Genomic DNA, 14279 nt, shown 5'->3' on the forward strand with positions numbered 1-14279 from the left:
GCGATCCAAGCATGCCCTCCCATGAACATAAGGGCTTATTCTGATCACAGAAAGAACTCTGAACCAACGGAGGATTCCACTGGAGGAAATGGTGTACAGTGGTACTCCGCAAGACGAATGCCTCGCTAAACGAAAAACCCGCAAGACGAAAGGGTTTTCCGATTTTTAGAGGCTTCGCAAGACGAATTTCCCTATGGGCTTGCTTCGCAAGACGAAAGCCCATAGGGAAATCTCCTGGGACAGCGGGGAAACGCAGCGCACCTTCTCCTCTGTTCCCAGACCTGTCCTGAAGGCTTGTGGTGGGAGGTCCGGGAACAGAGGAGAAGGCGCGCAGCGCTTCTCCTCTGTTCTCGGGGCTTGCGGTGGGAGGAGGGTTTTTCCTCCCCACCGCCAACATTCAGAACAGCATTCTGAATGTTGGCGGTGGGGAGGAAAGCCCTCCTCCCACCGCAAGCCTTCAGGACAGGTCCGGGAACAGAGGGGAAGGCGCGCAGCGCTTCTCCTCTGTTCCCGGACCTGTTTTGAAGATTTGCGGTGGGAGGAAGGATAGCAGCCTGCTGCGCCTATCCGCAGCTTGCAGAGCCCTGCGGGGAAGTCCTGCAGGGCTCCCCAAGCTGCGAATGTCTGCCCCGCGCGAGGGGCGCTCTGCTAAAGAGCGCCCCTCGTGCGGGGCAGCAGGCTACTATCCGCAGCTTGGAGATCCCTGCGGGGAAGTCCTGCAGGGCTCCCCAAGCTGTGAATGTCTGCCCCGCGCGAGGGGCGCGCTGCTAAAGAGCGCCCCTCGTGCGGGGCAGCAGGCTGCTATCCGCAGCTTGGAGAGCCCTGCGGGGAAGTCCTGCAGGGCTCCCCAAGCTGTGAATGTCTGCCCCGCGCGAGGGGCGCTCTGCTAAAGAGCGCCCCTCGTGCGGGGCAGCAGGCTGCTATCCGCCGCTTGGAGAGCCCTGCGGGGAACTCCTTCCCCCGCCAGCCTTCAGAAAAGGTCTGGGGACAGACTGTCCCCGGACCTGGTCTGAAGGCGGTTTCCCTAGGAACGCATTAATTGATTTTCAATGCATTCCTATGGGAAACCGTGCATCGCAAGACGAAAAAACCGCAAGACGAAGAGAATTGTGGAACGAATTAATTTCGTCTTGCGAGGCACCACTGTAGTGGAAATTCCCTTGTTAAAGAGTTCATCATCATGTTGCTTTCTGAAAAAACTTACGGCTTTACATGTACACAGATGAAAATAGAAAATCTGCACATTAAAAGGCAATGGTTATGGCAAGGCTGTCTGCAGTCACATGATGCCTTTTTCTACCTTGTCTTTGCCACCCATTAAATGTGCATGTTGTTGCATGCTTGATCCTTTCTATATGGTAATAACTTCGACAAAACAAATGTGCTACTCTTCCCATAGTTTTCTTTTCTTTTGTGGATTCCATATTTGTTTCAGTTTGTTAAATTAATCTACATGTGCATTTCAAGCCATCAGCATCTCATTTTGTAAGTTTTGGTCTTGGAAAAGATTTCTAAACCTCGGAAGTGTGTACAATCTATGCCAGCAGAAGTTTAACCAACATAAAATACCTTAAGTGTTTTTATGCCTGCTTGTGTCCACATTCAATGCTTGAACAGTTTACTCACATCAACTTGTGAGTTGTCAGATAGGTGAGACAGTGTGATTGTGACTTTAGTTCTTCCCATGCAGGGAAGTGACTCAGGTTGCAATCTTATGCACACTTACCTGGGAGTAAGTTCTGTTGAACTCATCATGCTTACTTCTGACCAGAGGTGGGGAACGTTTTTCATTTCTATGGCCACATTCCCTTGTGAGGAACCTTCTGGATGTCTTATGCTAATAGTGGGTGTGGCCCCAGGGCTGCATAGAGAGAGGCCTGCAGGGCTGAATTTAGCTCCTCTGTCTAACATTCCCCATTCCTGATGTATAGGGTTGCACTGCCAGTCATTTAAAACAAAATGCATGGTGTCTTTGTCCAGACTTGTCATGCTACAGTTGTAGGTCTGCCTTTAGAACTTTCTGATTCTGTATCTCTAGCCTTTTCAGTTCAACCCAGGGTTGATAACTTGCAACTGCAGTGAGCACAGTAGTGCTTAACTACACTTGAATGTATATGGCTTAAAAAGCACCTTTCTGTGCTTGAGTCTACATCTTTTTGTACTGTTATGAGAGAGTGGTTCATTGTTTTCTGTTTGCATAGATAAGTCTTGCCTGTTATTGCAGACCTCAAAAGCTATGTAAGAATTGTCACCACATGGTACCTGTGATAAATACCAGTGATACATTCAGTTTTATTAAAGTCAGGTTTGTTGTGCTGTGGTTCTCGGAGTGGGAAATGCATGTTTCTAAAGAAATAGGGCCAGGTAGGAAGGATTGCACTTCCCTGATCTAATGAAGGTTAAAGTTTGAAGAAGCATTAAAATATAGGAAGCTATGAAGGCTTTGTGCCTGTTTACCTGTGCCCATAATTACTTCCTCCTTCCATAGCTTGTTTCATATACAGTGGTACCCCGCAAGACGAATGCCTCGCAAGACGGAAAACCCGCAAGACGAAAGGGTTTTCTGTTTTGGAGGCGCTTCGCAAGACGAATTTCCCTATGGGCTTGCATCGCAAGACGAAAGCCCATAGGGAAATGCTGGCGGTCGGGAGCAAAGACTTTCGCCCACAGCCGGCCTTCAGAAGAGGACCTCTTCTGAAGGCCGGCGGGGGGGCAAAAGTCTTTGCTCCCCCCCGCCTGCCTTCCCCCCACCTGCCCCGGGCGATCTTAAAATGCTGGCGGGCGGGAGCGAAGCGTTCGCTGCCGACCCCCAGCATTTTAAAATCTCCAAGGGACAGCAGAGAAGTCTCTGTCCCGGGGAGGTTTTAAAATGCTGGGGGTCGGGAGCGTTCGCTGCCGACCCCCAGCATTTTAAAACGATGTTCCGAAGTGGGGGGGTGGGGCGGGAACAGCTGCCCCAGCCGCCCCTCTTTGGAACGATGTTCCGAAGGGGGGAGGTGGGGCGGGAACAGCTGCCCCATCCGCCCCACTTCGGAACGATGTTCCGAAGGGGGGAGGGGGGGCGGGAACAGCTACCCCAGCCGCCCCACTTCGGAACGATGTTCCGAAGGGGGGAGGTGGGGCGGGAACAGCTGCCCCATCCGCCCCACTTCGGAACGCTGTTCCGAAGTGGGGAGGTGGGGCGGGAACAGCTGCCCCATCCGCCCCACTTCGGAACGATGTTCCGAAGGGGGGAGGTGGGGCGGGAACAGCTGCCCCATCCGCCCCACTTCGGAACGATGTTCCGAAGGGGGGAGGTGGGGCGGGAACAGCTGCCCCAGCCGCCCCACTTCGGAACGATGTTCCGAAGGGGGGCGGGGGGGCGGGAACATCTGCCCCATCCGCCCCACTTCGGAACGATGTTCCGAAGGGGGGAGGGGGGCGGGAACAGCTGCCCCAGCCGCCCCACTTCGGAACGATGTTCCGAAGGGGGGCGGGAACATCTGCCCCATCCGCCCCACTTCGGAACGATGTTCCGAAGGGGGGCGGGGGCGGGAACATCTGCCCCATCCGCCCCACTTCGGAACGATGTTCCGAAGGGGGGAGGGGGGCGGGAACAGCTGCCCCAGCCGCCCCACTTCGGAACGATGTTCCGAAGGGGGGCGGGAACATCTGCCCCATCCGCCCCACTTCGGAACGATGTTCCGAAGGGGGGAGGGGGGCGGGAACAGCTGCCCCATCCGCCCCACTTCCGAACGCTGTTCCGAAGTGGGGAGGTGGGGCGGGAACAGCTGCCCCAGCCGCCCCACTTCGGAACGATGTTCCGAAGGGGGGAGGGGGGCAGGAACAGCTGCCCCAGCTGCCGGGCTTCGTAGCGCTGCTGCGAAGCCGGGCGGGTGGGTGGGAACACCTTCTGAAGGCGGGCAGGGGGCGAAAGTCTTTGCTCCCCCCTGCCTGCCTTCCCAGGGGCTTTTAAATCGCCCCGGACAGCGGAGAAGTCCTCCGCTGTCCGGGGCGATTTTAAAATGCCGCCCGCCAGCATTTTAAGATCCCCCGGACAGCGGAGAAGTCCTCCGCTGTCCCAGGGTTTTTTAAAATGCTGGGGGTGGGAAGAAAAGCCCTTGTCCCGCCCCCCAGCCTTCAGAAGAGGTCCGGGGACAGACTGTCCCCGGACCTGGCCTGAAGGTGGTTTCCCTAGGAACGCATTAATTGATTTTCAATGCATTCCTATGGGAAACCGTGCATCGCAAGACGAAAAACCCGCAAGACGAAGAGAATTGCGGAACGAATTAATTTCGTCTTGCGAGGCACCACTGTACACTACTAAAATAAGGTAACAGCACCTCAATTGATGTGAGCCCTTTGTTCCCCAGGTAATCTTCTCCTGCCTCCTATTTTGTTGGGCTTTGTTACCGTTATATTTTTGTGCCTTTGAGTGAAGGAAACTAAATACACCAGCTATAAGGCAGGCACAGCAGTGGAGCGTATGCCTGCGCGACCTGTGGCGGGTTGCAGAACATGCCCCCGAGGAGTGCGGAGGGCACCCTCCAGTGTGCCAGAGTACAAGGTTGGAGAGAGGTGGGGAGCTCCTGCCTATTCTCCTGCTTTCCGTTGCTACATTAGGCCCGACCTGGCAGGAGTGCTGCTATGGCCAAGAATTGGCTGAGGAGAGTGGGAGGCAGCTTTGCCGCTCTCTCTCCCCCTGCTGTCTGCCACCGGGTCAAGCCTGACCCAGTGGCGGAGGCAGAGCTACTACAGCCAGGCGTAAGGCGCCTTGCCGCCTAGGAGGGTGGACAGCAGCTTTACTGCTGCCTCTCCTGCATTCTGCCGGAAGGTCAGACCTGACCCGGTGACAGACCCACTGTGGCCAGGCATGCCACACCATGTCATCTCCACCACCATGTCAGAAGTGACCCGGTGGCAGAGCTGTTGCCACCAGGCACGAGGTATGCCGCGGCCAAGGAGGGTGGGCAGTAGCCCTGCCGCCCACTTACCTGCTCTCCTCCCCGGGTCAGGCCTAACCCAGGGGGCAGAACTGTAACAGGCACCAACGCTACAGCCAAGGCTCAGTTCCTTCTGGCCCAGAGCCACGCTCCGATGAAGGAGCCTGCTGGGGGGGCACCTTTTTGGGCCACATCTCAAAATTGCACCCAGGGCCATTGCACCAATGCCTCCCCCATGCTACGCCTCTGGGCAGGCATAGTTTTTCTCGCTTCTTGTGGGCTTGTTGGGAGTGAGATGGATTTGAATCCAAGGCCTCCTTGATCCATCACAATGTGGCCTCTAGTAGTGGACCATCTACTCCACCTGCAGAGTGGTAGATTTTCAGGATCCAGTGGTCCCCCTATCTCTAAGGGGCATAATTGCTACTAAAATACCTGGTCCTCCCAATTTTCTTGTTCCATCTTTGCCTCCATGAAATCCCATAACCATCGCCATACATATGTGTAACAGACAGCTGGCAGGATAGAAATACATGTTACTGTCGATTTTGGTGCTTCATTCCAGCCACCCCTCAGCCTGTGTTATTTTGGACTAGCTACTCTATCCTCCCCTATTAGACAGGAAGAGGACTCAGCCAATGCCTGTTGGGCTGTTGAATATTATTACTTAATGTATTTATATCCTGCCTTTCTCCCAAATTGTGATTCAGGGCGGTGAGTATCTGAGAGGGTGGCAGATTAGGGAAGCCAGCTTTAGGGGAGGGGGAGTCAGCAAGGGTGCAGCAGGCAAGTGTCAGTCCTGGGGGGGCCTCAGCATTTGCTTGACCATTGTGGGTGCTAATGTAGGGCCTGCTTGCTCTAAATAGGGCAGGTGGTGCAAGGACAGTAGCAAAAGGAAAAGTTATCATGGCAGGAAGCCATACTGCTTCCTGTTTTTCTTACTCTGCCTGCAACTTGAAAGCAGGGATGGAACATTTGGAAGCAGAGTCATTTGTGCTCCTCAAGACCAGGAGCTGCCCATGATGCAGTCTCTGATAATCAGAAAACTAAGGTCAAAGTGTAATCCCTCCCTAGCCCCCATTAAGGGAATGAATTCACGACTCACCCTATTCATTCCTGACTAACCCTATGTGCTGAAAATAGCTACCAGAACTCTCTGAATGTTTCTATAGATCAGATGATAAGAGCCCAATACTTGTGTATTGTGAATTGGGAGAGAGTCATGATGAATGTAGATAAGCTTAGTTCAGAGTTACTGGAAATAAATGATTAGTTATTTTCACTTTTTAAAAAATAAGACACTGTGCCTCCTTGTGATTTATTGTTCCAAGGGGGAAGTTAACAACACATTATTTTCACTTGTTTGCAGAGTAGAATTGTCATAGATGATTCATACGATAGCAAGCCAAGTTGTGATCTGTCAGGGTTAGTGACAGAACCAAATCTTTCAGGGCGTTCACACACTTTAACCTTCTCTTCAAACGAGGTGAGTTTCAGTGTGTCTGTGTATTGTTGATATCACAATTCAGACTATATTATGCAATTTAAGTTTGTCTCTAATGAAAAGAGCAGGTTATCATCATTGCACCTTAATATTTTTATAAGCCCACATTGAAAAATGTACCTAGGAGACAAAAAGTATTTTTATTGTTATCAGTTTTGGGTTTGATATATTGTTGACAACATTTACACTGAGCTACTTTGCATGTAACGGAAGCCAAACCAAGACTGAATGTGCATCTGCTCTGCTCCTGCATTGCAAGAAGAAAACACTTTAATTGCATCCCTAATATTATGAGACAGCCAATTGATTAACAGTACCATCAGGCAATGCAGATTGCTTTCTATGCTTCTGCTATTTGTGTGAATGGCATGCATTAGTACTTCTAACAGAATACACATTTGTCTTCCTCATTTCAGTCTTTTGGCTGTAGAGCTTAATTCTTGCTGCGTTATTTTTGAAATATTTTTAGATCATTATAAAGCCAAACATTTTTTGAATTTCCTAAATTGGATCTTTCAAAACTTTGCAGACGTCAGTGAGGAAGGTTTTGTGGTGCCAGCTAAGTTCAGCCTTCAGTATGGAGTTTCACAGCTCCTCATGTAGCATCTGGGCATTTAGCCCTATAGGTACTCTACTCTTATGAATAGTTCTTTCTTGAACAGTTTTGTGTCTATACACAATGTTGACCTTTCACCTCTCTTTCAAATTACTCCGTAATTCAGTTTAGATGGATACTGTTCCTTGCGACTCTCTTCCAGTTGTCTTGAGGATTTTGCACTCTCAGCACAATAGGGCCGGATTTTATTCTTCATTTTCTCTCTCTGCATCAACGGGGCTTTCAGAAACTGACCTTTACTTGATTTCTAGAAATGGAATTTGCATATCTCTACAAGGAAGGATGGAGATAGTTTCCTTTCAGTAACACAAGTTAATGTTTTTGAGTAAATATTGGATACTTGCTTGTGCTAAACATTTTAATGTAACAAAAGGAGTAGTTTATTTGTATTTTTAAAAAATACCGTATTTTTCGTCCCATAGGGCGCACCTAGTTTTTTGGGGGGGAAATAAAGGAATTTCCCCCCACTTTGTTTCCCCCCCAAAACCAGGTCGGGGAAACCAAACCAGGTCGAGGAACAGTGGGATGGCGGCACTGTGCCTCCCTGCTGTCCCCCGAGCTTGTGGGGCTGGCCGATGTCTGCCCGGCGTGCGGGCGCCCTGAAGCAGAGCGCCTTGCGTGCCGGACAGCAGGCTGCTATCCGCAGCCTAGGGAGCCCTGCGGGAACTCCCACAGGGCTCCCCAGGCTGCGGATATCTGCCTGGCGCGCGGGGTGCTCTGCTTCAGGGCGTCCCGCCTGCCGGGTGGCAGGCTGCTATCCGCAGCCTAGACATCCCTGCCGGACCTCCCGTAGGGCTGCCTAGGCTGCGGATGTGTTCCTGAAGCCTGGAGAGCGAGAGGGGTCGGTGCGCACCGACCCCTCTCGCTCTCCAAGCTTCAGCGAAAGCCTGTATTCGCCCCATAGGACGCACCCAGATTTCCCCTTCATTTTTGGAGGGGAAAAAGTGCATCCTATAGGGCGAAAAATACGGTATGTCTACAAGAGTAGCTGACAAGCCTGGCATTGTGAAACAGGCTCGGAAGAAGTATTCTGTGTTCACGGACATCACTTGTTAATTCCTTGTTTTTATATTATAACTTGAAAAGTTATTTTGCTTTTAAATTTGAACAACAAGTGGCTCTTGCATTTGTGATCCCTGCTGCTTTCAGGTGGTCCTTGCATCTACATTGAAAGTAAAAGAAATGCTGAAGAGCCCAGGTGGGGAGGCTCTGTGAAGTTTGCATGCTGTAGCAAAGAGGTAGTTCCCTTTCCAGTTAAATTTCTCAAATTTAACTGAAAAAGTGCCTTGCCTCTTCAGCACTGTAAGGTGCTATGATGGAGACTTGTAAGAAACCTGTTTGCCCCCATATGCATGCATAGTTTGATCTAGAGCAATGCAGCAGTTAGTTCATAAACCATTGCTATCATCTAAAGAAATAAGCAGTAAACCAATAAAAAAATGAGCTGCAAGTACAATAACAAAAGTAGGGATCACATACTACATTTTTACAAGCATATAGAAAGCAACCTTGAGCTAGTGGTGCAAATGCCATTGCTGAATTTTAACAAAAAAATTGTATTATCAGTACTTCATTTCAAGTTCAATGAAGATGCATAATCAGCATGGTTAGTCTTTATGTATTGTGATCCTTTTCTTTTCGGCACAGGATGAAATAAAGAGTTTTTAGTGTTTGTCTTGAGTAAGAAAGAAAAACTTCCTCTTCAACCAAACACTGTATGATAGCTTTAGAAAAATTGAAAAATAGTTTTTGTTTCTAGCCTTGGTAGGTCAGACATATGTCCTTTGTCCCCTTAGCTACAGACTCCTAATAAAAGTTGGGGAACCAAAGAAACCAATATACAGTAATACATAATAGTTTTGTATTTTTCCGCTAATGACACATCCAGACCAAGGTGGTATTTTAAGTGATAAGTTGTAAAAACTGACTCACTATCTCCATAAAATGAATTCAGCAATAGAGACCTACCCAATAGATAAAAAGAGTGTTTTGTTCCCTTCTCTCTAGCATGAAGTGTTCACTCTGATGTGGACTTTCACCAGCAGTTCATTTGCTTTGGCCTAATTTCCATTTCAAGGGCATTTGTGATGTATGTATGGAAACAGTATAATATAGGTGGACTTTATGTGGCACAAACATAGAGAGTGGTATGCCATCAAGTTTTACTTAGAGTAGACCCATTGAAATAAATGAACATGACTAAGTGAGGGCCATTAATTTATGTAGATCTACTCTGAGTAAAACTTACCACCTAGAGTGCTGCACCTAGAAGACCAAAAACTGTATGATCCTTTACAATAATTTAAAACTCTCTTTTGGACATTCGGTCAGTGATACCATAAAACGAGTGAATTTGAGAATACCTGTAAGTTATCGAGCAGGGTCTGAAAATCCTATATCTCACGAACCTGGAAATTTACACTTGGTTCAGCGAGTCCACCTTTTCATAAAGGTATTTACAATGAGCGTTCTTTAAATTACTGTGCATTGATATATGTGTTCAGACACTTTGCACTATGGGAATTAAATAATAAAACAAACTGAAATATTGGAGGGGAGACCAGCTATGCACTCAACAATTCAAAGTCTTGAATGTTTATATTTTATATATATATATCAGAAATGCAGTAAGTTAAATTGCTATGTACCTAAGTAAAAGCTGATTTGCTTTGTTAGACGTCCGATGATGAACCATCAACTACAGGGAAACAAAACCAGTGGCACAGTCGGCCCATTTCTGAATGGACAACACAACAGGTGTGCCATTGGCTAATGGGAATGAATATGGAGCAGTACATTGCGGAATTCACAGCCAAATGTATAGATGGGCAGCAGTTAATGCTGCTTGACAGTGACAAGTTGAAGGTAAGCTTGTATACCTGCTGCCTTATGCCAAGCCAAAACTATGCACTGAAAATCTGAACACACTTAATAATATAAGTACAAAAAGGTAAAGGACCCCCAACGGTTAAGTACAGTCGCAGACGACTCTGGGGTTGCGGTGCTCATCTCACTTTACAGGCCGAGGGAGCTGGCATTTGTCCGCAGACAGTTTTTCCGGGTCATGTGGCCAGCATAACTAAGCCGCTTCTGGCGAACCAGAGCAGCACACGGAAACGCCGTTTACCTTCCCGCCAGAGCGGTACCTATTTATCTACTTGCACTTTGACGTGCTTTTGAACTGCTAGGTTGGCAGGAGCAGGGACCGAGCAACGGGAACTCACCCCATTGCGGGAATTTGGACCGCCAACCTTCTGATTGGCACGCCCAAGAGGCTTAGTGGTTTAGACCACAGTACCACCCACGTCCCTAATTAAGTCCTTAATACCGCGTCCCTAATATACTTTTAAGTACTGTACTGTATAGTGTTATGTGTTGATAATTTAGGGGTTGGCTTCCTTCAATTCCTTGTTGCATAAAATAGATTCATTTTACTGGTTGTTTTTGTTGTTGAATTAGGACACACATTTTTAACGTATCCTAAGTTAATGCATTAAGCTTTGACTGTATGAAATGTTAGTATGTTAAAAAGTAGTCAAAAAGGTTTTCTGGGCTTATCAGATGTTGCCATCTGCTGATAAAAAACTATACTGCACCATGCTAACAGAATGTTACTAGCTTCTCATATTCCATGGCAGCACATCTGTTTGGCCTTCTTTAGGGACCTCACAGCAGTCACATAAAGTAATGTAACCCTATTTGAGTATGTAGAACGTTGTATTTCTTTAGACCCTAACTATAGGGTGCTACTCTATTGGGACATGGGTGGTGCTGTGGTCCAAACCACAGAGTTTCTTGGGTCGGTAGTTTGAATCCATGCGATGGAGTGAGCTCCTGTTGCTTTGTCCCAGCTTCTGCCAACTTAGCAGTTCCAAAAGCATACCAGTGCAAGTAGATAAATAGGTACCACTGCCGCAGGAAGGCAAATGGTGTTTCTGTGTGTACTCTGGCACTTGTCATGGTCCTCCAGCGGTTTAGTCATGCTGGCCACATGACCCGGAAAGCTGTCTGTGGACAAACACCAGCTCCCTCAGCCTTAAAAGCAGCATGAGTGCTGCACCCCATAGTCACCTTTGACTGGACTTAACCGTCCAGGGGTTCTTTTTTATAGGGTGCTGCCATAAGGTTGAGGGACGCGGGTGGTGCTGTGGTGTAAACCACTGAGCCTTGGGCTTGCCGATCGGAAGGCTGGTGGTTCGAATCCCTGCGACGGGGTGAGCTCCCATTGTTTGGTCTCAGTTCCTGCCAACCTAGCAGTTCAAAAGCATGTCAAAGTGCAAGTAGATAAATAGCTGCCGCTCTGGCGGGAAGGTAAACAGTGTTTCCATGCGCTGCTCTGGTTCGCCAGAAGCGGCTTAGTCATGCTGGCCACATGACCCGGAAAAACCATCTGCGGACAAACGCTGGCTCCCTTGGCCAGTAAAGCGAGATGAGCGCCGCAACCCCAGAGTTGTTTGCGACTGGACGTAACTGTCAGGGGTCCTTTACCTTTTTACTATAAGGTTATTTTTGAAGAGAGTTGTGCCAGTCCAAAGAAGTTGCTCTGAAGCCCAGCAAAATTAATAGGTTTTAAGGTAGCTGCGAGCAACTTGTCCTCTTACTACCAGTACCTCAGCACTGTGAATGCAAATGGCCACTGCACCATGCCTGAGTAGGTAAACTTTAGTATGATCTGGCCTGGATACAGATAACTACTGATAGCAATTTTCATGGCTATTGAAGCATTCCCTTCATCTTTTGAAGCCCCATGAATTGTTGTTGAACAGTCCAGTTCACACTAATCTTTACTTGCATGATCATGGGTATACTCATGAAGACATTTTATGACTGTTAGTGAATATGAGGGAAATGTGTGGATTCGCCCTTTAAGGTTGCTTCTTCCAACTATGTATTTAGGAGTCAAGGAAATTTAAGTATTTCACATTAAGCTGTCCCATGTTTGTACTACTTGCAAACCATTCTTGTCTGCGCTAAGATGCTTTTTGTTCTGACTACAACATTTCTCTTCAGCCTGTTTAAATCATTTGTATTCCTTCCATAGATTTGCTGAATTTTGTAGTTTACAAAGAAAAAAAAAATTGTTTGGATGTTGTTTTCGTTGTAATGATAATTAATGGTTGTGAGTACTGCTGAAAATGTTTTTTTAAAAAAACAACAATCCAAAACTCATGCAACAACAAAGGGCATTGTTTATGCTGCAAATATTTCTACTTCGTAGAATATAATAAAATGTGTTTTTTTCTATGAAAGGCCCTGGGAGTATCTAGTCAAAATGACCGATCAACAATAAAGAAGAAAATTAAAGATATTAAGAAAGCACAAGAGAAGCTGGAGAAACAGAAAGAAAAGTTTCAAAAGAAAGAGAAAGAAGTCCGGAGAACTGGCAGAGTGGTGGCCACCGTAGAATCAAGCTGCTAAAATTCTTTAAAATATCCTATGCAACTACTTAATCTGGTGTAGTCACAAGGGCTAGTGGAACTATGCCAAGGTAATGTTTCAATATCTTTATTTTTATCAGACTCCCTTCAGCTTGAAGAAGTGTCACAATTGTATATTACTGTATAATTATGAATGGGGGAGGTGGGAAGTGATAGCTTTTACAATATAGGTTTTTTAATCTCCCATTTCTACAGCCTTTCCCTGTTTATATGATTCATCAAATGAAATATTTTCCATTTTTTTATATTTAGATCGTTAATTTGTACTAATGAACAGTAAATTAACTTTGCATTAAGTAATGTGTATATATGTATTACTTATTCTAGGTCCCTGAAGTGTCTATCAGAAGTATATACAGTTTTGATGAATAGGATGTGAACATAAATTGCAGTATAATGTTGGGTGGTATCTGGTATAGAGAGACAGTATCAGGTCATTATGTTCTGTTGAAGAGAAGTTTGTTGCCACTAGTGTTGTATAGAGGAAAAATTAAGTTTAAAAATAATAGAAAATTAATTTAATCGTATTTTGACTTAATGATGTGTTTAAAATCCTGTATTTTCCAGAGTTCATTTTAAATTCAAAATGTATTGTAGTAATATAATTCATGACTTGCATCTTGGCTTTCTTATTTTCTAAAATAAGATAACACTAAGTTTCTAAGCTGAGTATGTTGACGCAGGATTTCAAAGTTTATTGATCAATTTTATACACTTTTGTATGGACTATGGGGTTTTATAATCCATGTAAGATCAAATTGTAATACATGCATTACACTTTCCTACTCAAGATACTGAGGACCAAAAATATATTTTTACTAAACTTTCAATGTTATTGGTCTTCCTAATACCAGAATGGGAATAGCCGGAGGAGGTATGAATTGAAGCACTGGGTTTCTGCAGTGTGTATAATTACACTGTAGACTACGAAATGTCTTCCTGTTCATGAGTTGCATTTGTTTTCCAGAATAGTGTCATACACAATTGCCATGTGCTGTTGGGTAACACATAATCTGTTGTAGGAAAAAATACACTACATTGGAGTGGCACTTTTGAGAAATGAAATAAATTTCATTCAAAAAAGAACTTGTATTTTGAAATTCTTACTATTATAACTTACATGTGCATGAATTAGTAACATGCTCCCATCTAATGAAATGATTATTTTGTAAGAAAACATTGAAAACTGCCAATTATAAATTAAGACTATAGTAAATGAAATGCACATTTTGAGCATTTTCAAAATATCTTGGATTCAAGGAACCAAGAATAGGAAAAAATGTGTATTGGTATTATTGCATGAATAAGAGACAGGGTTTTAGTCATCCAGGTTTGACTCAGAGTAGACCTGCTGGAATTAACCCAAGTTCATCATGTCTTATTTTTGTGGGCTTACTTGGAGTATAACTAACATTGGATACAAGTGGGCTAGAGTATTGAGAACTTGTGCAATGAAAAAATGTCTCCAGATTTGGAGTCACTTTGCTCCCAGTGCTGTTTCTATCACGTAACTATGGAAGTGTATACTTGATGTACTGTTTTTAACACTGATTGGGAGCCGCCCAGAGTGGCTGGGGAAACTCAGTCGGATGGGCGGGGCATAAATAATAATAATAATAATAAATAATAATAATAATAATAATAATAATAATAATAATAATAATAATAATAATAATTATTATTATTATTATTATTATTATTATTATTATTATTATGACCAAATTAAGCCTCATGGGGGGTTTTTGCTCTAGGAACCTTAGTTTGCTCAGAATTGAGTATACACTTCCAGAGTTAATGCT

General features: G+C 45.7%; 1 protein-coding gene across 2 annotated transcripts in view; it reads left to right on the forward strand.

The window, feature by feature from the left end:
• The window catches only part of LOC308587352 (neurabin-1-like), a 41307-nt gene extending 27741 nt beyond the window's left edge, over positions 1 to 13566 (forward strand). The window contains exons 17-19 of one of the 2 annotated variants that reach the window (XM_081194896.1): positions 6292 to 6408; positions 9719 to 9907; positions 12293 to 13566. In XM_081194896.1, the coding sequence (XP_081051022.1) occupies positions 6292 to 6408; positions 9719 to 9907; positions 12293 to 12460 (474 nt within the window). In that variant the 3' untranslated portion in view covers positions 12461 to 13566. The remainder of the gene's footprint in view (positions 1 to 6291; positions 6409 to 9718; positions 9908 to 12292) is intronic. The other variant, XM_081194897.1, reaches the window with a different exon arrangement.
• The last annotated feature ends 713 nt before the right edge of the window (positions 13567 to 14279 follow it).

This window comes from Podarcis bocagei (assembly GCF_964188305.1).
Source record: "Podarcis bocagei genome assembly, chromosome: 1".
NCBI classification, from domain to species: domain Eukaryota; kingdom Metazoa; phylum Chordata; class Lepidosauria; order Squamata; family Lacertidae; genus Podarcis; species Podarcis bocagei.